Here is a 22008-nt window from a genome sequence, read left to right as displayed (position 1 = left end):
CTTAATTTTTTTTTTTTTTGCTGAAATCTAACACACTCTCATTTTGGGTTTCGGTTTGATTTCTCCCCCTTCTTTGCATAAAACAGGGAGGGGAGGAAAGAATAGAAATGGAAACTTGCAAATTTTTTAGTCAGAAAAACTTGGAAGGAGACAAGTCTTCTATTAACTGTCCCTTCATGTGAGAGGTCATTTCTTGGAGAGAGGCTGACACAACCTCCGCTAGCTCTGGATAAAAGTCACCTCGGCCTGGCAGACAAAAGATCCCTGGAGGAGAAAGGGAACCTTAGTGGGGATCATCCTTCCCCTGTGTTTTCCTGATTTGTCCTATAGCTCGGGGATAACTGTCTGGGGTCCAAAATCCATGTCCCAGTGATCTTCCCCGGCCTATTCCCCGTGTGGCTGTGAAGAAGGTGGGTGGGGGGAGGGAGAATAAGGAGGGTGACTGGCATTTTGTATAGTCTGAGGCAAATAACTGTTCCCTTTAAAAGGGATAGGGTTAGCCCTTTAACGTGGTTAATAGCAACAAAAGTGAATTATCCCCATGCTTCAGGGCATGATCTGATTACCAGGAAGAGGTGGGGTCTGGAAGAAATCTCCCTGCTTCTCCCATGGGATAACATTGCACAATGAGTATGGGTGGAGTTGCATCCAGTGTCTGATGGGGCATATAGGAGAAGCTGGCCTAGTGTAGTGTGATGGGATATGGAAACTACCAAAACAGATGGCTGGGTTGTTAGGGACACTGGAAATGCATTATACTCTCTCTACCCTATTCTCATGGGGTGTTTGTGCCTTGGCTCTTTCCCCAGCTTTGCGGTGCTCCTTCGACACCTTCACTCAAGAAGTGCCCTTCAAGGACTGGAGACGGTTTGGGAGAGCCCTCCTCCTCTCGGAAAACGAGATTGAGATTGCAGAGAGGAGTGACAAGTACTCACAGGAGCCGCATTACCAGATGTTATGCACCTGGCTGAACAAAGCAGGCATAGGGGCCTCTGTCAACCACCTATTGGAGACACTAGACAAGATTGATCTCAGGGGCGTCGCAGACATTATCTGCTCCAAGCTTATTGGCCTTTATGAGGAAGAAGAATTAAACTAAGCAACAGGGTGGGATTGCCTTGCTTCTCTCCAAGCCATAACCACAAATGCCTCTGAAATCCTGGATACCCCCGGCCCAAAGATTCCCCTGGGCTGCTCCTGAGTAAGGCATCCTTGATAGATACCAGCTGGGCTGGGGGAGTTGGTTGTCTTCTAGAGACACAAGAGCCTTGGAAGCCCTCTAGGAAGAGTGTGATGCTGCCAAAGCTGTTGAACAAACCCCAGGTTCTTCCTCTGAATGACAGAATGTAAGTTACTGTGAGACATCCAGGCTGGGATTTCCTTGCAACACTCCTGTTGCAATGACTCTGCTAATACATTATTGTGGAGCACCAGTGGAATCTTACCCTGGTGGGTATTGGCATCGCCTGGCTCTTTCCAGCTGCAGGGACTTGGCTATCGGCAGCTGCAACTGGCAAAGCTGGCGTGTTTGTCATTCAGGGCTCCCTCTGAAAGCTCTGACTAAATGTTATACCTCCTGCCGCTGCTGCTGGATACTTTAGCCTTCTAGAAAACTTGTTGAGCCTCAGCCAGCTGGCCGGAGCTTCTACCTCTGTCTGTGGCAGGCAGGTTTTAATTGGTTCCTGGGTCATTTGTTACCCACTGTACATTTTAGCTGTAGATACCTGTTTTATTTGCTGTAGGGGTTAAATCTCCTAGTACCTAAAACCTGAGGACTCTACTGGAATGAGGGGCAAATAACTGTCTACCCTATTGGTACTGAAACTGTGATCCAGGGGGGTTTTGTTGTCTTTTAGAAGATGCCAAATCGTAGCAGAGAGGAATGATGGCTCAGTGGTTAGGACACTACTTGGGAGACCTGGGTTCACATCCTTGCTCTGCCACAGATTTCATGTGGGACCTTGAGCAAGTCCTCTGCCTCCATTCTCCTTCTGAGTAATGGGGATAATAGCACTGCCCTACCTCACAAGGGGTTGTGAAGTTAACAGTGTTTGTCCCCTATCAGATGCATAGGGACGCATTGTCCGGACACCAGTCCAAATATCTTTTGGGTATAGTTGAGGGACAATTTTATTGGCTGTTGGAATTACCTGCAGTTACTGAGCTGGCTCAACTTGAGTGCAAGGGACAACCCTCCAGCCCTCCAACAAGCCAGACTAGCACCTGCCGGCCGTCTGAGCTATCCACCATGCCAGCCCTTGGTAGCGGGACTCTGCTCAGCATGATGGCTGTCTAAGCTGCACTTCCTCACATCCAGCATCACATGGAAAAGATGGAGGCTACTCATGCTTGAATGTCAAAATTACCCTCCCCTTCCCTTCCCTGACACAATCCCTCCCTGGGTTTTAAAGCTGTGCTTAAAACAAGAAGCAAGAGTAGGTGCCATATTTATGTATTTATTAGGAATTTTAAATGTAAATTAACTTGAAAGGTAATATAAAAATAGGATTTTTTTTTTCCTTTTTCCTGTGTGTGGTAGTTGTTTATACAGAGCTCTGGCCCAGCCAGTTTTTTTTAAGTATTTCCAGTTTTTTATACATGACTTGAATGAAGAAAGAATAAACTTTTTATATGCTGTAGTTTCTCTTCTAGTCTCTCTCCCTCCGGCCCACCGCAGCCTTCAGCCACAATGTTGACTTAGTGGTCTGGGTTTTAATGGAGATCGAGTTGGTGTGTATCTACATAGCTCTAACTGGAGTGAAGTCACATGTTTACATCATCTGGTCTACAGTTCATTGTGGCTGTTATGATCCTTCCACAGTGGTTTTTCCCCTTCATGGCAGCAACCACAGCAGAGCAAACGCTTGCTCCTGGGTATTTCTCCACTAACCAATGAGATTCATATGCAAATGACCCCCCCAAGTCTCCTGACCATTCACACTTGCTAACATTTAACATCCATATGGTGCACATGTAAATTACACCAGGTGCACTGCAAAGGATCATCAGACCTTCAGTGGCACCTACCCCAGACCGACCTCATTTTGTGTCAAAACCAACATTGGCCAGGCAGAAGCAAAGTTATCCACTGTAATAAGCTTTTGGCATCTGGGGGTGGAAGTGGGGCCTCCTTGATAGATTTGTGTAGTGTCAAAGCCAGCAGTAATGCTCTGTTGATATATCACTGCATCTCCACCAAGCCAGGTTGCAGAGAAACTGCACCCTGGCGAGCTCAACACAGGTCTGGCTTCCAAGGAAAGGTTGGCATCCCTCTAATCAGACACAACCAGAGGGAGAGATCTGGGTTCTGTATCCCCCTGACTTCCCCATCATTGCAAAAGGAGAGGCTGGCTCCTAAGGTTAGTATGCCATTGGGCACCGGGTTGAATTTTTCTTTGTGTGCACAAAGCACTGCCTTGGACAAATGCTGAAGTGGGGTCTTAATGGGAGGTGGAAGCAGACCTGCCCTTTTGATGTGCACAAGATAAGTGCCCCTCTCGGGGAGGGGACCAGCAAAGGAATAAATGACCCTTCTGCCTTGGTACAGAGATGGAATGGACTACCTCATCCTGCTCTTGCCCACCTCCTGAAAGGTCTCATGCTGCCAGAGCGCATCAAGAGGATTGTTGCCCTCAGAGCTCCCTGATTCCATTTTAGCTGTCACCAGCAACATTAAGGCTAATGACCCTGACCCAGCTAGGAAAAACTCCCCCTGAATGCATGGCTGTTAGATCAGACCCTAATTCCACACTACCTACCACATTCCCTTGTCAGTTACTGCTCGGGGTGCAGCCCCGCCTTGTGGAGGTGGATATGACTCGTAGCAGGGGAATTGGCCCTCTGCTCCAGGTGGGGCGTTGAGTGGAAAATGCACACAGCTCTGCAACTGTCCCTGCCCTCTGGTGGGGAGCTGAGTCACCCCACTTAAGTGTAAAAATATATTTTAAAGATGATCCCTCAAGACACCTGTATATGAAACTAGCATCCTCCAAAGCTGCTCTGTGGGACAGCTCTTCCTTTAACAGCTGTTGGGATGGGCCAGGACAGGTTCCGGATGCTCCCTTTATCAAAAGAGATGACCATGCCAAAGCACACATGTTCTCTCCCTTTGCCTTGTTGCCCTGACTGCAGGCCCTGAGGTACCACCCTCAATTGGAGAGGGCACCAGACTAGAGGCTGGCTCCTTGGCAAGGAGTTTTCTGCCTGATTTGGATTCAGAGCAAACCGCTGCTCTGTGCCTCTCTGGATGGAGCCTGCTAAATAGTATTAGGCAGCTCTGTAGCAAAACTCCTGCTGACTTCAATGGGAGCTTTGCCTGCGTGAGGTTGATCGACGGCTCTGCTCTTAAACTGTTTCATGTGAGTGGTGGTGCTCAGCTGCTTTGCCTTCAATGACCTCCAGCCAGTCTGTGGCTTTGCCAGGTGTGTGGCTGGCTAGGTGGGGGCATGGGGGAGGGATTAGTCAGTGATATCCACAGGGGCAGGTGAGCCCTGCCTTCCTAAGCAGCACCTGCTTCTTTCCAAACACACAGGAACCATGCTGGTCTTTAAAATACCATTTATTACAATGGAGCCTTCAGAGCTCAAATCCCAACCACTGAGAGTTGGGGGTGTGTGTGCGGGGTTTTTTAAAAAGAAGTCAGAGTCTGGGGTCCCACACTGGTGCAGAAGCAGTCTGTCCCAAAACTTTTCTCAGCTCATGCTCCCCACCTGGCCCTGGCTAAACCTGCAGCCTCTTCACAGAACCTCAGCCGACTCCAGCTGGGATTGTTAAATGCCACATCCTCCTGGGAGAGCTTGCGAAGTAGGAAGGAAGGCTGAGGATGGGGGTGGGGCTCTCGCTCAGTCGAGGAGCTGGCTGCTTGGTGAAGATACTCCCCACCTGCAACAAAGCAAGACCGATTCCCAGGCTGAAGCTGCTTGGGTGTCCATGGGGCTCTCCTGGAAGGTTGTACAGGCTTAGGCTGGTCCCAGGAGACGTGCCTTGCCTAAGCAAATGGTCCAGAGCCAGGCCAGTAAGTGCGAAGAGAAACGGGCTGCTCCCTGTCAAATGAGCCCCAGCGGAAACCTCGGGGCATGTTCCTGCTGTGGTTTGAAATGTCCCAGGCATGAGTTGCCATTGGACAAAACAAGACACAACCTCCAGTTAAAAAATAAAAGCAGAACCTGAAGGAATTTCATTTTTCTCCTTGTAGAATATTGTTTTTAAAACCAAAGAAGGCTCACGCTCCGGTAAATGTGAGGTTCTCCTACTACCAAGTCTCTGCAAAGCCTTCGGCATGCCAGCCACCCCGTGGTGGGGGCCCTGCTCTGAAAGCCACCCAGTCTTTGTCTCCAACCAGAGCAACTACAGCAGGGAGCAGGACCCTGGAGAACTCCTAAGGGGATCCAGGGGCTCAAAGTCCTGAGCCCCCCTGTATCGCATGCGCCCACCCTACCAAGGACTCTCTTTCCACGTTCTCCACTGAAGGGCTTAGCTGGTGGTGTCTACTTCAAGCCTGGTGGACCAGATGCTGGTAGGAGTCGGTCGGCCGCCACCTTCTCACAGGGACGCTGGGGCGAGGGCGATGGGGGGGCTGTCAAACCACAGCTGAGGAGGAGGAGGAGGCTGTGGCTGCTGATGAGGAAGGGGGAGAGGAGGTGTTCCAGAAAAGCCACCTCCTCTTGGGCTGCCGTTTCTGGTGGAGGTAGTCTTCCTTCTCGCGCTCCTTCTTGGCCCGCTGGTAGTGATCCTCTTCCTTCAGGTACCAGACCGGCGGCCAGCGGTGCTTCTCAAAGTACTCTTGGTTCTCTGGAGGGAGAGGCAGCCCAGGGGCATGTTAACAACACAACCAGAGGAGGTGGCATCCCACCAAGCCCTGCAGTGGCAAGTGCCCACAGCACTGAGCTCACTACCCCTTCCCAGGGTGCAGGGCAGTGCTCTCCTGCCTACCCCTCCCTGGGCTTCTTAGGGCTGACCCCACTGTCCCTCCCAGCTGTACTCCACTCTCCTGGTAGGTGATGAAGAAGGCAGTAGCTAGCACTGACCTGCTGACATGGCCTTCATATCCCGGGGGAACTTCCGACAGACGTTGTTGTAGTTGGTGCAGATGTGATGAAGGCACCAGTCTGCAAGCTGGTACGCGCAGTGAAACTGGAAGAGAGAGCGACCATTACGAGCACCAGCCCAATACCTGCAAGGGGACATCACCTGCCTTACGAACTACCGTCACTGCAGTGCAGCCACTTCTGGGGTGGAAGGCAGGCGTTGTTTATCAATGCACGGCTAACCGCAGAGCCCTTTAGAGAAGTGGAGGAGGATATGGCATCCCGCTGGAAATGCGACAGGCAGTTACCCACCTGGGAATTTGGACACCCTGCAATAGGGTTTTCTGTGACCACGAGAGGTCAGGATGTTATTTTCACTTCCTGTTTGAAAGGTGGCAGCCCCAAACACCCACCGGTGAGCCATTGGATTCAGTACTGATGGAAGAGTTCCACCCACACCACTTCATGCGCAATCCAGTGTCTCTTATGGGTCTCCCATCCAGCCGGAGACCCAACCTGCCCCTGTGGTAGCGTGCAAGACTTGATGGGATCATAGAGCATGAAGAACTGCTCGCAAAAGCTCTCTATCTAGCTCCACTCCATCTTCCCGGCCTTTCCCTCCTGGAGTTCTCATCCCCCTGTGAGTGCAGCAACAGCCATCGCCAGCGGGCCATGAAAAGCCACAGGGCAGCACTGGAACTACCCAGAAATGAGCAACTCGTACCTGTGCCAATTCCAGGAACACGAGGACGTCCCCATCGATATCCACCAACATCTGCGATGCCTCCATCAGGCCCGCCACCATGTACTGCTCTGTAACACACACAGAGGGGTTAGGGAGCGTTCTACAGACAACCACTCAGGCAACTGGACCTGTGTTGCCCTCCGGCCGGCTTTACCTCCAGCACCAAGCCACTGGACCTGTGTGAGATGGGTAACGGTGACAGACCCAGCAGGGTGCGTCTGCCATGTTGCAGCCCACACTCCTAGCAGGAGACTCGGCACTGAGCTTGTCATGCCTCTGAACCTCTGAGCAATGAATCACTAAGCCAGCCCATACTCATGGGGTCCCAAGCCCACTCCCTTACATGGACAAGCGCTGTCAGGCCATCCTACTGGGCACTGGTTTTCGGGTTCAACCTGCCTTGGGATGAACCTTGGAAAGCTGGCAGGAGAACCCCCAAAGCCCGTTTCCCTAAGTCACCACCCCTTCCGATGGAGATAGGTAGATGGAGTCCCCGATTAGGGAGGGCCTCTGGGTCCCTTCACTTACTACTGGAGGAAGGAGCTCCAGATAAAATGGTCACGTCCCAGCTTTCGCTGCCTTCTCCACCGGGGCCAGTGACCCCATTAGCACCTCCACCTCCTCCAGTCCCTGATCATTCAGATTCATTTCTAGCTGTAAGCTAGGGTCACAGAACCCCCACTCCCCCGATTCAGGATGTGGTTGTGGGTGACAAAGCCTGGCTTGCCCTGGGTGCTGCCTGACCACAGGCCCTTCTCACGTCCCCCCCAAGTTACCTGTGAGAGCCACCAGGTGCGGCAGACACAGCCGATTGGCCAGGATGATGAGTTTCATGTCGTCGAGGTCCGGGCTGGAGCTGAACTGGCTGGTGTACAGGTACTCGAGAACAGCCCGCATGCAGCTCTTACTGGTGTAAGGGAACACCACCTGCGCAGGAGGGACGTGGACACAGACAGGGTTACCTCCTGTGTCCTGGCTGCACCCACCCCTCCTTGTCCACACTGGGGATTTCAGCTGCCCGTGGCCAAGCAGGGTAAGCTGCACTGGCACCAATGCTCCCTGCACCAGCCCCTGAACCATCTGTGTGTCTCTGTCTGTCTGCAGGCACCTTTTACTGACCAATCCCTTGTCTGACTGCACCACTCCTCCTCGCACCCCTTTGTCTGAGCTTTTGTTTGTCTCTTCAGACTTCTCGTTCTCAGTCAGGCCATGCACAGTGTGGGCAATGGCCCCGAGAAGTGCTTGAGCCTGATTCTCATTTACTCCCTTCCTATGCTGAGGGAGGGAGAGGGAGGACAGGCTTTCAGCCCCCTTTGCAATTCCTGTATTCTACAGCTGTTCCGGGGCCCTGCCTGGCCCCTTGTGTAAGTCAGAATGGCCCCAAGGCTGCTAGAACATACTCGCCCCCTGGGGAGCGGAGAACAGCCATAGTGCACGGCGCTCCGGCCACCCAGTACGCTGGGAACAGAGTCCTTCCGTGAGTTCTAAAGCTGTGCAAGGGGGATCTCGGGGGACCATTCCCACTCATGTCAAGGCTACTTTATGCTGTCCGACTGGCACAGAGGGGCTTGTGTGTAAGGGAGAGATCTGTCTCAGGAACTCCCCTTTGCCCTCCCAAATGTCCCTTTTCCCCTGCCCGGTCTCCTCCTGCTCCGTGGAACCTGCAGGATCTGCTGAGTGGACTTTTCCTTTTGACCCCAGCCAGTCACTGCTTGCCGTGAAATCTTGGCTTCCCTCCCTTTCTGCCCCATGGGCCCTGGCTAGAGAGAGGAAAAGCACTGAGTCAGTGCAAAAGGCACTTAGGCTTTTTTCAATCTCTCTCTCTCTCTCTCTCTCTCCTTAATGCTGTAGCTCTGGGCCGCTGGGATGCCACTACAGCAATGCAGGGAGCGGAAGTGCCTGCTCATCAGAACCGCTGTTCAAGTGCTGCACGGAGCAGGCTGCATTCCCTTCTCTAGGACTCTCGGCAGCACCGGGCGGGGCTGCAGGGAGGGAGAGGAAGAGAAGGCAAATCCCAATCCTGCCACGGCGTTTGCTGCCGCCCTCCTCACCTCTTGGGTAGAGCTCTCCACAAACGGACCCCCAAACATAGCAGCCATCCAGTCGCAGCTGGAGATGAGCAAGGGCTTGTGGGCACTGATAGCCCCGTCGTCCAGGATGAAGGTGACATCTGCAAACAAGCAAAGGGGCGTCCTTGTCAAGGAAGGAGCTCGCAGCCTGTCAACCGCCCCCCACGTGTGTAGCAGCCTCAGCCAGCGTCTCTGCCCCTCCCTACAAGAAACCCAGCAAGGATAAAACTTTGAGGCCGAACCCGCAGGCCCAGAAGGGGCAGTTGCCCCAGGGAACAATCCAGGAGAAGCCAAGTCTCTGGACACGACGCTCTACAAGGTTTTCCTATCTCCAGTTGCCTGCTTGTGAGCATCCTGCGGGAGGGCTCGGAACAAAGCCCGGCAGAACACATACTACCTAGACAGGGCCTTTCAGACACAGCTCTGAGCGTGCTCTACACAGGTATCACGACTCCCATTTTACAGATGGGGAAACAAAGGCACAAAAGGATAAACACCTGCAAACCAATCCTTGGCAGACCTGAGAGTGGAAGAAGCCACCTTTCTTGGTTCCCTATTCCCAGGACCACGCTGTTACCCCGGACCCTCTGGAACCCGCGTTCTAATTCAGAGATGCTACTGGCTACTTATGTGACCTTGGGGTTTGTCTGAACGGAACAAATTCAGCCAGGGTGACGCTGGGACGTTTACGTCAAGATGTCATAACATCGTACCATGATGTCACGACAAAGCGTGATGACATGGCACCAGAATATCATGGCAACGTCCTACCGGGATGTGATTTCAGAATCCCTGGAAGGGGTTTCAGGACCCAGGAATGTCCCATAAATGGTGGGTTTCCCATCATGTAAGGGGACAATTCTACATAATCCAGAACAAGTAGAAACTAAGTCGCTCGAGCTGCTCTTGTTTAAATAACTGGAGCTGGAAAACTGGCTGGAGGGCAGAAATTTTGCAGGAAACCAGATGCTAGAGCTAGGGCTTTCTGGGAGAAAGAAACCTGTGACGTCACAATTACATAAAACCTGCACTAGAAGCTCTCCAGAAGCCGTGGGGAAAGGCTGGGCTGGATAGCCTTGAAGACGGACAGCCTGTTTATTGGTAGCACATTTGACATCCTGGACAGCCATGCCGGAAGCTGCCCCATTAACGTGCCTCAGCCCTTTTCTGGATGGAGCATGGTTAAGCCTCAGAGTTCAGCCTCTATGGCTAACTCAGTCCTTGGGTCCCTTTCCTGAAACTGCCAACAAGGGATCCCATGAGTGGCAGCTGAGATACAGATGCCTGTCCAGGAATTGGACTGAGATGCACTTCCTCGCTCACGGGTCATCTAATAGCCATCAGATGGTGTCAACTCTCAGTCACGACTGACCCAGACCGGACTCAGAAAGGCTCCCTGTGCCATGCCCAGGCCCAGAGGGAGGTGATAAAGGCTCCCCACACCCAGTCCCCTGAGCCCCAGGCTCCTCCTCACTGGTGAGTGAACCCCCACCGCCTGAGCAGTCGCATCCCTCACAGCTATCGCTCCAACGGGGAACCCCCTGGGCCGTACCAGAGAAAGTCCCCTTGGCCAGGCATTCCTTCACGCGGTTGGTCCTCCTGACATGAAAGGCTTTGGTGATCTCCTGGTTCATGAATGCCTCGTTGTTCAGGATGTTGGCCACCATCATCCTGAGGTCGAAGACCTCCAGCAGCTCAGCGATGTGGGCAATGTGCATGAGGTCCCGCTCGTTCTCGTCCAGCTCCCCCGTGTACAAGTACTTGAGCACCGCCCGGAAGGGCCCCGGCTGGATGGAAGGATCCATCTTCACCACCACCATGAGCCGGGACTTGTAGGTCAGGGGGTCGTCGGCCATCTCCTCCTGGATGCTGACGAAGGCACGGCTCCAGGAGGATAGGATCCTTCCCCGCCTCAGCCCGCGCTGCCCTTTCTCGTAGCTGTTGCCTCGCAGGATCCCATCGCTGGTGGAGGCTCTAAGGCACGGTGGACGCTGGCTGGAGCTGAACTCCTCAGTGCTTTCGCAGATGTCGAAGCTGGCGGCTCGGAGGAGGAAGTCGCGCCCGTGGTGCCTCTCCTCCTGGTGCAGCATCCGCTCGGTGGCAGCCGTGGCCCCAGAACTGCCCCCAGCCACACCCTGCTGGTCCTCCTCACTCAGGTCCATCAGAAACAGGTCGTAGAACTTAGAGGAGGAGGTGGAGAGGTAGATCTTGTGGGCGTAAATTTTGATCCTCTCTTGCAGGACTAGGATGACATCTGCACACAGTGGGTCCTCCAGCAGGTGGGCCGGGCGCTCCTCATTGTTGGAAGGGGGGTCTGGGACCAGGATGATGGGGGGGGTGGCTTGGGAGGCAGGAAAGGGGCCTGGAGCAGCGGCCTCTGGACGTTGCGGAGGTGGGACTTCCAGAACTGCAGGTGCCGGCGGGAGATGAGGGCGGCCCGGATGGCGTTGTCAAAGACGTCCTTGATGCCGAATTGGGCTACCACGCTGGTCTCGTAATAGGGGATGCCCAGCTCCTTGGCCACCTCCCTCCCCTTCTCTGGTGGCAGAATCTCATTGGGTTTGATTGGCCTGGAACAGGGAAAGGTGGGGAACAACAGTAAGAGCTGCTCAGAGACCTTGAACCACATAGCAAGGGACTGCACAGAGATACAACAGGGGGAGCGTAAGGCTCTGTGCAGTGGCAAACACAGAACTCCCTCGGGCCTAGCAGGCTGCCTGGGGCCAGGAACGTCCTACCCAGGGGTCGACCAATGCCATCTTGGCTCTCTCTCCGTCTTATTTTTCTTCCCTCCTTTCTCCCATTCTTCCTCCCTTCTCCCTCTCTGTTCCTCTCACACAGACGTGCCCAAAAGAGAATTGCTCTGTATTGCCGATTTCACAGCATGGGTCCATCTGAAAGGATTTGCTGCCTCGCCCCTCTGCAAGTGGTCGTCTGCTCCCTGGTAAGCAATACATGTCCCCCGGGGCTTGCCCTGACATTCCTCATATCCTGTATGCTGCTTTATCCCAATTTCTACCTGGCCAAGGGTCGTCTGGCTCGATTGACTGCTTCCAAGTCAGCATAGCGAAGGTCAAGCTGGCAGCCCACGAGGATGACAGGTGCTCGGGGGCAGAAGTGCTTGATCTCTGGGTACCACATGGTCTTAACATGGTGCAGGGAGTTCGGGTTAGCAATGGAGAAGCATAAAACCACGACATCAGACCTGAGAGTGGAGAAGAGACAGGGTTCCATTACGATTCTGTCCCCCAGGGGCCATGCACTCATCCCATACAGGATTCAAGCATGGGAAGCATATGCACCTACCCTGCACAGGTGCATAAGTGCAAGGCAGACTCCCTGCACAAGGGGTCAGCACCAGGAGGAAACGCTGGTTCCCTGCGTGGTGTTGACCTGTAAACCCAGACCTGAGTTTAGGGTGCAAGATTAAATTATATATTCTGTGCTTTAAAATGCTTTAAAATAGTGAAACAGCAACTATGCAAAACATGCAAGTAGAGAAACATAAGAATCCGGATAACCACAAAGGCAGGCTTGGCCATAAGCTGTGGCATTGTGGGCCTGTTAGTAGTTTTGATAGTCTAGCAAAGGAGTTAGCAAGACTGCTTAATGTAAGGTTAGAAGATTTAGCAACATCTTGCAATACGTAGCTTGTGCTGAAAAGTACATCACAGAAGGTTGAAGTAATGGATTTCTAGGGGGTTTTGGGGTATATGTAACCATGAAAAAACCACATCGGGACAATAATTGATGTAACCGAGGTATTACCTGTGGGAAGTTGAATTGTGCCTAGCTGGAATATCACTCATGGGCAGGGGCTGAAACCTGATCAAATATGGTCCCGGATACGTGTGGATGGAACAGGAAAATGTGTATAAAAGATGATCAGACCAAGCCCCACTTGGGACATCAGGGATGACCATGGCGGAAGCCTGAGTATGAACGAGTTGTCTTGTGGGTACCTCCCCTTGCATTTTCTTCTATTTTTGCTGGTACCAGTCTCCATAAGGTTGTATGCATGTCAACATTTGGAGACAGCTTTGTTTTGTGCTAGCCTAAGGCTATAAGTATGCATGATCTGGAGGTGGGGGAAGAGGGTTGTTGTATTTATCTTGCTTTATCTTATTTTTCTGTGATTTCAGGGATAGATGTCTGTATTAAATAAACTCTGTGGGTATGTTTCACCAACCTCAAACTCAATAAAATGTGAACCATTAGTGACTTGTACTATTTGCACCCTAGACTTATCTAAGGCTAGAAGGGGAGCCAGTCTCCCCCTCGCAAGTGCAACGCACGCTCCAGCCCTCCGTCCCTGTTCATGGTGCAATGCACACATCCCCGCACAGGAACCAGCCTCCCCTCCCACAGGGGTGCAATGCACGTATCCCTGCATGGAAGCCAGCTCTCCTCCCTGCTAGGGTGCAATGCACACTCCCCCACATGGGAGCCAGCCCCCCCAGGAGTACAATGCACATTCCTGGCATGGAAGCCAGCCCTCCTCCCCCTTCCCCACCCCTAGGGTGCAATGCACCTGCCCTTTCATGCTTTTTCTCCTTCTAGTTCCTAGGCTCGCAGGAAAGACCAGTTTGTCACCCTACCTTCCGTAAGCGAAGCGTCTATCTTTGTGGTGATCCCCAAAGGTATCCCAGAGTCGCAAGGACACACTAACATCATCCACCACATCTCGGGAGCGCTCCAGCACCTGAGGGAACAGAAAAGGTCAGCCACCTTCCAAGTAAGGTTGCAGAGGGGAAGGGGCAGGGGATGGAATTAGCTAGCTCCCCTCTCCCCCTGGAGGTAGGACATTAAAGGGGAGTTAATGACACTGCTGACCAGAGGCAGACCAGGGAATTCTTCCCCTGAGCCTCTACTTGGCTTGGGAGGGTGGACTGCAATCATAGGAATCATAGAATATCAGAGTTGGAAGGGACCTCAGGAGATCATCTAGTCCAACTCCCTGCTCAAAGCAGGCACAATCCCCAATTTTTTTTTTTTTTTGCCCCAGTTCTCTAAATGGTCCCCCCGCACCCTGTTGGACAACCCGTCTGCACCATGCTCCAAGAGAGGGGTGTCCTGTGACAGCTACAGTCCCCCCAGCCCCGGCGGCACCAATCCCGCCCGCGAGGCAGACGTCACTCACCTCCTGGCAAACACGATACTGGTCAATGGCCCAGACCGTGGGCACGTGGGTGGCGAGAAGCTGGTACTGGGTCAGCGTGGCATTGCAGGCGCGGGCACAAATGAGACGGGTCTTGCCCACTGCGTTGTCCCCAACCACGACACACTTGATAGTTTCTACGTTTGGCCTCTCATAATCCATGTCAGAATCCATTAATTGGGACCTGGAGAGAAAGCAAGGGAGAGGGGACGGCGGAGACGCTGGGTCAGTGCTCCAGACCTGTTTGCAAGGCGGCTCTGGGTGCCGCCAGCCTATGCCTCCTTGGCTCCCAGGAAAGCCCTTGGACTAATCTGCGGGAGAGAGGTCCTGCTATCCCAGAGAGCAACTGGGCCCCCATGATCAACATGGGCCTCTTTCCACAGAGCCACTGGACACACACGGGGGGTCCTGGTTCTCATCAAGGTGGGCTCCCTTCCAGAGAGCCAATGGGCCACAATAGGGTGGATCCTCCACTCTCCACAGAGAGCCCTCAGCTGGCCAAGTGGAAGGGGGTCCTCTCTTCCCCCAGCGTGGCCAGCCACCCCCACCCCATATAAACTCTGCAGGCAGGAAGCAGCCACCCTACTCATCCCAGCGGGAAAAGATTTCCCAGGCAGAGCAATGGCAAACCCCTGGGGAGATAGCCAATTAACAAGCGCGGTTGACTGAGAGCTGGGCCGTGGCCAGCACCTAGGGTAAGGCCCGGGGCTGGGATCTCCTGGGAGCACCCAACCTAGGGAACCTTGCACTTGCGGAAAGAGAATGAAACTTACACCCACTTCAGCCTCTGCTGCCACTGAGCGGCGGGATGGGAGCCTGAGGATTTGCAAGCCACCCTGCAGGTGCTCAGAGCTGGGGCAGGGGGGATCTGGGGAACAGCGCTGCTCGCTTGGGCAAGGGACAGTGCCTGGGAATGCACCGGGGAGTGGGCATCCTCCAGCTTCACCTCTGCTCCTGCCATACTCACAAGGCCCGATTTAAAGGGACTCCCACATGGTCTGTGTCCCTCCCAGAGAACCTTCCCACGTGGGGGCAGCCTCCAGGCTGTCCGACTCGCTCCATCTGTCATGCACTCGGAGTTATTTCTCCTAGTAGGGAACCTCATCCGGGGTCCTTATGAGCTTCTCCCCCTTCCTCACACCCCTGACGGCCCCAGCCACCCTGAGCTGCAGAGACCCTGGCTGGCTGCTTCCCCCGTTCTCCCAATGAGAGCCCAGGGGGGACCAGGCCACCCAAAGCAGCTCTGAGCAGAGAGCAACAAACAGCCCTTGGAAGGGGAACGGAGCGAAGGCAGCTCCCCACCCCTTCTCAATGTGCATTCCAGGCGGATTCCCTTTACAGTGTAATGGGTTCCTGGAAGCATGCACTGCTCTGCCTCTGATAAGACACATGCCCTGTCTGTTTGCTTGGACTCTCCTCCCTCCCAGCCCAGGCTCATACTTGGTCATGTGAGAGAGATTTTTTTCCCCCCATTCCTCCCTTCCCAGCATTGGGAAGCTTCCAGATCCACCTGAGCAAACACATCCTCCCTCTCCCCCCACCCGCCAGATGTCTACACACACCCCACCCCGCTGGGAGGATGTTTGCGCTGCTGGAGTTGTAACTGGGCACGGAGAGGCCGAGGCTCCGAGCCAGCTCTCAGCAGCCTTAGGCACACACGGCCATGCTTTGCCAGCGCCGAGCTCTGGACATGTAGTGAGCAGGGGCCTGCAGCAAACAGAATTAAATTAAATTAAATTAAACCAGGGATTTACAAGGCTACTGTGGGGAGGAAAGAGGGGAAAAGAGCTTCTCTTGGTAACAACAAACCCAAGTTGCCCGGCTTTGAACTCTCTCTCGAGCAGCGTTACCTCTAGGCAAAGGTCTTCTGAGGTGCTGTGCGCCTACACCAGCCCACGGGCACTCAGAGCTAATACCAAAGTAACGATAGCAACGGAGAGCTGCGGAAGGGGATGTGAATGCAGCTCTCAGTAGCCTAAGCTAAAAGTACTAAAGGGACTTTCCAATGATACCATCCCCGCCCAGCTCCTTAGGAGCCCCATTCTGGCAGAGGCTGAGCACCCTTCACTTGCAGGGGCTCAGCACCTTGCAGGAGCAGGCCCCAGGTTTTGTGCGTTCAAAGACAATGCATCAGGCCAGCTCCTGAGCTGATGGGGAAACCGCCATGTCCCAGGACAAAGATTATTTAAACTGAGGTGCTCATATCCTGCTGAAGAAGACCTCTGCTAACTGCAATGCCAGGAAAGAAAAGGAGCTTTAGGTAGGTGCTCAGATACTGTGGCAATGGGCACAAGGCAAAGACATCAGACAAACAGAATTTTTTTAAAGCAGACATAAGGAATCCTGCCCAAGGACTCCCACTTCTCTGCCCAAGCCCCATGCTCCTCCTAGATCCCTACATGGTTCAGCCCTAGAAGGGGAGAGAAGTGGGAGTAGTAAGCTCTTCAGAAGGCCTCTAAAACATATAACTACAACATGTTCTTCCCAGTGCCCCCAAAGTGCCCATCAGTTAAAACAAGAAGCAAATTGCAGGGCAGAGCCAGAATTTTGGGTGACGTGGAAGGTGGACCACTGTGCGCCTCGAGAGTGCCTGGCGGGCTTTGGTTCAGTGGCATATGTCTTGGCATTAGCCCCTGTGCAGTAAGTTCGGAGCCCATTTATCTAAGCACAGGTTAGTTTTTAACTCGGGCCCCCATGGTAGAAACGTAGGGAGTTGAAAAACAGAATGCCAACAAGAGCAGGCTTCAGCATCCATGCAAAGAAATGCGGGAGACGGGAGAGGAAAAGGATGGCGCAAAAGGAAGGAAATGTGAAACTTCTGCCAGAGCAGCTGGTGTGTGTGCGTGGCAAATCAGCGTCCATGTGACATTTCACCCTGCCAGAGACACATTTCATTATCGCTGTTGCATCTACCTCCTACAATCCAATGTCCCATCTCCTCATTCCCCTCTTCCGTGTCCACACCAGGAACCGATCCAACTCCCACTGAGGTAAATGAAATGAGATGGATCAGGCCCTGAGGTTGAGCCACAGGCTTCCACTCCATATGTCCCCAGTAATAACCCCATCTCAATTCTTCTCGTCTCTCCCCCTGCATCTGCTTCGTTCCCTCTCCTGAGCCACCCTTAAACCCTAAATCACCCCATAAACCCTCTTTCAGCCATTCCCCTTCCCCACGATGTGCTCCTCTCTCTGCCCTATCTCCAATGCAAACCCTTATTCCCTACTTGCAATGCAGCCCCTTAGCCCTTCTCTGGATCCCCCTCCCAAGGCACTGTATCTACCCCCTTTACCTTCCAAGGAGAACAGAGATTTGTTCATTTTCGGCAGCCCCAGTCTCTGGTTACCAAGGAAACTAAAGAATCACCCCAGGGAGCCCAGCATGTTTCCTAGCAACTCTCAGGCTAAAAATCCTCCATCCTGCCTCTTGCAACATAAAGAGGCAGGCACACACAAACACACACACACAAATCCTGTTAAACAGAAGGAATGCAACAAAAATAGAATGGTCTCATGAATGCAGCACCAACTGGGAACCTTCTAAGCCACTGGAAAAGGCGGGCAGGTGAAATCGGAGCATCTCCAACAAAAGATGATCAGAAGAGACACTAACGGAGTACTTGTGGCACCTTAGAGACTAACAAATTTATTTGAGCATAAGCTTTCATGAGCTACAGCTCACTTCATCGGACGCATTCAGTGGAAAAAAAGAGAAACTGGGTGCCAAGAATCTTGTAGGCTAAGGCCTTGCACAATATTATTTGTGGTAGTAGTCATAATAATTGCAATGCCGGAGGAAATGCAAATCTAAACAGAGGGCACAGTGCAAACAAAGCGGAAACAAAACACAAACGTGGTTTTTTTTTTCCCACCAAATGCATCCGATGAAGTGAGCTGTCGCTCACGAAAGCTTATGCTCTCATAAATTTGTTAGTCTCTAAGGTGCCACAAGTCTGCCTCTTCTTTTTACAAAGATGTTAGCAAGGCGTCTGCAAATCAAGCACAAATAAACGGTAAATATAGAATACATATATTAAAAAAGCGAGAATAAAATGCAAAGATGCTGCACAAACACAGCCAGCCCCACGCAGTCACAAAACGCCTCTATATTGCAACGATTTTCGGAACGGGAAGGGATCAGACCTAAAAGGCGAGCCTGGCTACACCGCCAAGACTTATGCAGTGAAAGCTAATCGGCCCGAAGAGCCTTGGCAAAGGGCACCCACGTCCGTGCAATCCAAGCAGGGGCATGGCAAGAAACTCGCCATTTGGCGGTGCAGCCTCTCCGGAGCAGCAGCAGCCGCAGCCGCGGCGCAGGCACAACCCGCAGCGGCTCCAGGCCAGGGTTTGCCGCTTTCCCCGCTCGGCCCGGGACGGAGCTAGGAGGATGCTCGGGGAGCTCGGTTACTTACACCGACACATAGCGGGGAATTGCCAGTGGGCAGAAGGAAGCTCCCCCCGGGAGACACGTCCATGGTCAGAAGCGCGCGGCTCAGATCCTGCCACCCCGGGCGGCGCTGGGGGCTGAGCTCGGCCGCTCCCCCGCCACGCTCGGCGCCGGCCCCAGAGAGGATGCAGGGCCCTGGCTCGGCGCCTACAGCCACCGCCGCTTCCTCACCAGCAGCATCCCCCCGCCCCGCGGGGCGGCCCCAAGGGCTGCGCTGTCCCTGAGCCCGCGGGCGCTGCCGCTCGCCCGGCGCCCGGCTTCATTCACAAAAACAAGAACCCGCCACAGGCCCCGCCTCCGCCTCCCCCCCCAGCTGCCCATTGGCTGAGAGCGGGAGCGGGGCACTTCCTGTGCCAGGCCGGCCCGGCCGAGGCCGCTCCGCCAAGCGGGGGCGGGGGGCGGAAGGGAGGAGGCAGCTCAGGGGGCCGGGAGTCTGCGGGGACTTCACCGTCCTCTGCCTTAGCTGCTACCACCCCTCGCCCGCTCCTCGGCACCCCTGCCCCTGCCCCCTTCCCTTCCATCCCCCTGCCCCTGCCCCTGCCCCTGCCCCTGCCCCCTTCCCTTCCATCCCCCTGCCCCTGCCCCTGCCCCTGCCCCTGTCCCCCTTCCCTTCCATCCCCCCTGCCCCCTCCCCCTGCCCCCTTCCCTTCCATCCCCCTGCCCCCGTCCCCCTGCCCCCTGTCCCCCTTCCTTACCATCCCCCCTGCCCCCTCCCCCTGCCCCCTTCCCTTCCATCCCCCTGCCCCTTCCCCTGCCCCCTGTCCCCCTTCCTTACCATCCCCCCCTGCTCCCTCCCCCTGCCCCCCTCCCTTCCATCCCTCTGCCCCTGCCCCCTTCCCTTCCATCCCCCTGCCCCCTTCCCCCTGCCCCCTGCCCCCCTTCCCTTCCATCCCCCCTGCCCCCCTCCCCCTGCCCCCTTCCCTTCCATCACCCCTGCCCCCCTCCCCCTGCCCCCTTCCCTTCCATCCCCCTGCTCCCCTGCCCCCCTCCCCCTGCCCCCTTCCCTTCCATCCCCCCTGCCCCCCTGCCCCTCCCCTTCCCTTCCATCCCCCCTGCTCCCCTGCACCCCTCCCCCTGCCCCCTTCCCTTCCATCCCCCTGCACCCTCCCCCTGCACCCCTCCCCCTGCCCCTCTTCCCTTCCATCCATCCATCCATCCCCTGCATCCCCGCCCCTTTTCCCTTCCATCCATCCATCCCCTGCGCCCCTCCCCCTGCACTCCTTGCATCTCTTCTCTTCCATCCATTTCCCTGCATCCCCCTCCACCCACCCACTCCATCTATCCATGCTCCTGCCTCTATCCAGCCCATTGCCTCTCCATCCGTCCTCCTTCACCACCGCTATCATCCCCTCTCTGCTCCCAGACACCATCCTGGTATTCACCTCACTGAATCCCACCAAGCCAGCACCCAGACCCACACCCCACCAAGCCAGCACCTGGATCCCCCCCCTGAGCCCTGAGCTCCAGCCACCTTCAACTGCTGCCTTCAACCCCTCTCCCCCACAACGAGCCCCTGTTCATCCAGATCTCCCTCGCACCCAGACCCCCCCACCAAGCCGCCCGCACCCAGATTGCCCCACACAGAACCCTACCACCCCACACCTGGACCTCCCTACACTAAGGTCATCCATATCTAGATCCTGCTGGGCTGAGCCTGCCTGCCTACATCTACTGTGCTTGGCACAGAGTGGCAGGGCCCCGGGGTGTTTCTGGGACAGTCCTGGTCCTTGCACTGAGTCAGGATTGGGTGCGGGGAGAGGGGGCGCAGGGTGATCTCCTACCTCTGTGCAGTCAGTGGCATGTGCTCCCCACTGCCATGCTGGAGCCTCCCCATTTATTTATTGACAGATATAATTTGCAGAATTTTAAAATACTGTGTGCAGAATTTTACATTTTTTGGTGCAGAATGCCCTCAGAAGTATACTTTGCAGGCTGGACTGCCACTGGCAGAATGTCTCGGGGTGTTCTGGTGAAGGATGCTGCATCGATCGGGACGGGGGCAGCTCTGATAGGGAGACCCCTCACTCAGTCACTAGTGGGGTTGAGGCTCAGAGGAGTTTCTGGATGGCTCAAGGGAGCTGCATTGGGATAGAGATCTTTACACTTCAAGGTCACTGGTTCAAACCAGGCCTGCGTGGCTATGAGCAGCGATGGAGATTGCCACCTGACCTGTGCGAAACAGCTTGGGGGGTTCTCAGTCCTCTGCCTAGTGGAGGCTTGGAACAAAAGCTCGTTTGATTTAGCCCTCTTCCGCCTTGCTGGCCATCTCTGCAGAGATGCCAGTGGTGGGACAGGTCACAGACTGAACTCTCTTCCTACCTGGAGGTGTGGGTTGAGGAAGCATGCGGAAATCTGCCTCTACCTGGGCCCAGCGCAGGGGTAGCGGGAGGAATTCTCCAGCCTGTTTTACACAGGAGACCAGACTAGCTGATCTAATGGTTCCTTCTGGCCTTTGAAGCTATGCATCTTTACAACAGACAGGCGCCTCGGGTCGCTCAGCTCCACCAGCACCTAACAAGGTGAGTAGCCCCCTCTCACTGACCCAGCTCCCTGGCCCCTTCTCACGGATCTGCTCACTCCCAGCTCCACCCACTCCATGATCTTCCCACTGCACCCGTCTCGCACCTCTCCGCTGCCTCCCCCCCAGACTCATCTCTGCAGTCCCTCTCCCCAGCCCCTCTGCGCTGCCCCACAATCCAAGGACAGAGCAGAGAGAGTAAAAACTTAAAGTCATCTCTGCGGCCTGACCAATGAGAAGCAGCTTTGCTTCCCCGCAGCCCAGGCCAGCTGCTGTGCCCCATCATATCCAGATCATGTGATGCCTCATTGTCCGTCTCGAGGCTTTCCCCCCCCCCCACCTCCTCGGTGCCTAACCAAAATAACCCCGGCTCCTGTTCCCTTCCCGTTAGGATCCGGCCAGCCACGATCCCTCAGAACCGCTCAAAGGCCTGGCATTGATGCAATGCGGCGTCAGCCAGCGTCACCGCTCCAGCATCTGCCTCAGCTCGCACCTTTGCAGTCCAGTCACACAGTCATCCAGCAGCTCCTAACATCACGGCCCCCCCTCCCTCCCTCCCTCTCCTCAGCACCATTGCTCATCTGCTCCATGCCGTTCCTCACCTAACTCGTAAGACAGGAATCTCTCTCTCCATAGCAGAAGGAATCTGGAGTACTTGTCTGGGGGGGGGGTCCTTTTGTTTTTTAAGTCTGGCATACGCTTCTCCCTGGTGAGTCTCCGTATTCCACAGCGACCATGGAAGCTAGCAATGAGGCTGTCGACTTCTTGGGAAAAGCTATTCATTTCCCTGCATTTGGGCTGAGCTGCAGCTTTTAGCTTCCGTCCTCGAGTGGGTCACGGGGAAGGAATACGTAAAGCTTGCTTGCCAGCCGCATGATTTGGCTTATTTGCTCTGTCGTAGCAGGTGCTTAATTGTGGCATAAAAGTTCCTGGCAGCTTTACGATCAGTTTAATTCCTGAGTGACTCCCCACCATCTGAAGCAAGACAAAAGCACAATTGTGGCTTTTGGTCAAAACCTCCAGGCTGTACCGTTGGCACTGAAAA

The 22008-nt window shown here is 54.5% G+C and overlaps 2 protein-coding genes across 8 annotated transcripts in view; one reads left to right on the top strand and one right to left on the bottom strand.

The window, feature by feature from the left end:
• The window catches only part of LOC119848738 (tumor necrosis factor receptor superfamily member 10A-like), a 30371-nt gene extending 17331 nt beyond the window's left edge, over nt 1-13040 (top strand). For 5 of the 7 annotated variants that reach the window (XM_038384908.2, XM_043502926.1, XM_043502925.1 and 2 more), the window contains exon 10: nt 810-2636. In XM_038384908.2, coding sequence (XP_038240836.1) covers nt 810-1099 — 290 coding nt within the window. In that variant the 3' untranslated portion in view covers nt 1100-2636. Of the gene's footprint in view, nt 1-809; nt 2637-11681; nt 11785-12655 lie in introns of those variants that run through there. The other 2 variants (XM_043502929.1, XM_043502928.1) reach the window with 1 other exon arrangement.
• Nucleotides 2443-14952, bottom strand: RHOBTB2 (Rho related BTB domain containing 2). Its single transcript, XM_043502919.1, is given in 11 exon segments — nt 2443-5790; nt 6027-6132; nt 6751-6839; nt 7548-7698; nt 8823-8941; nt 10393-11169; nt 11172-11410; nt 11860-12045; nt 13439-13542; nt 13981-14182; nt 14772-14952. Coding segments are annotated over 10 exon segments (2175 nt in total). The 5' UTR covers nt 14173-14182; nt 14772-14952; the 3' UTR covers nt 2443-5578.
• Nucleotides 14953-22008: the final 7056 nt, after the last annotated feature.

Source organism: Dermochelys coriacea, chromosome 26, assembly GCF_009764565.3.
Source record: "Dermochelys coriacea isolate rDerCor1 chromosome 26, rDerCor1.pri.v4, whole genome shotgun sequence".
Lineage (NCBI taxonomy): Eukaryota > Metazoa > Chordata > Testudines > Dermochelyidae > Dermochelys > Dermochelys coriacea.
The sequence above is the reverse complement of the archived record's forward strand: the minus strand, read 5'-3'. Positions and strand labels throughout refer to the sequence as shown.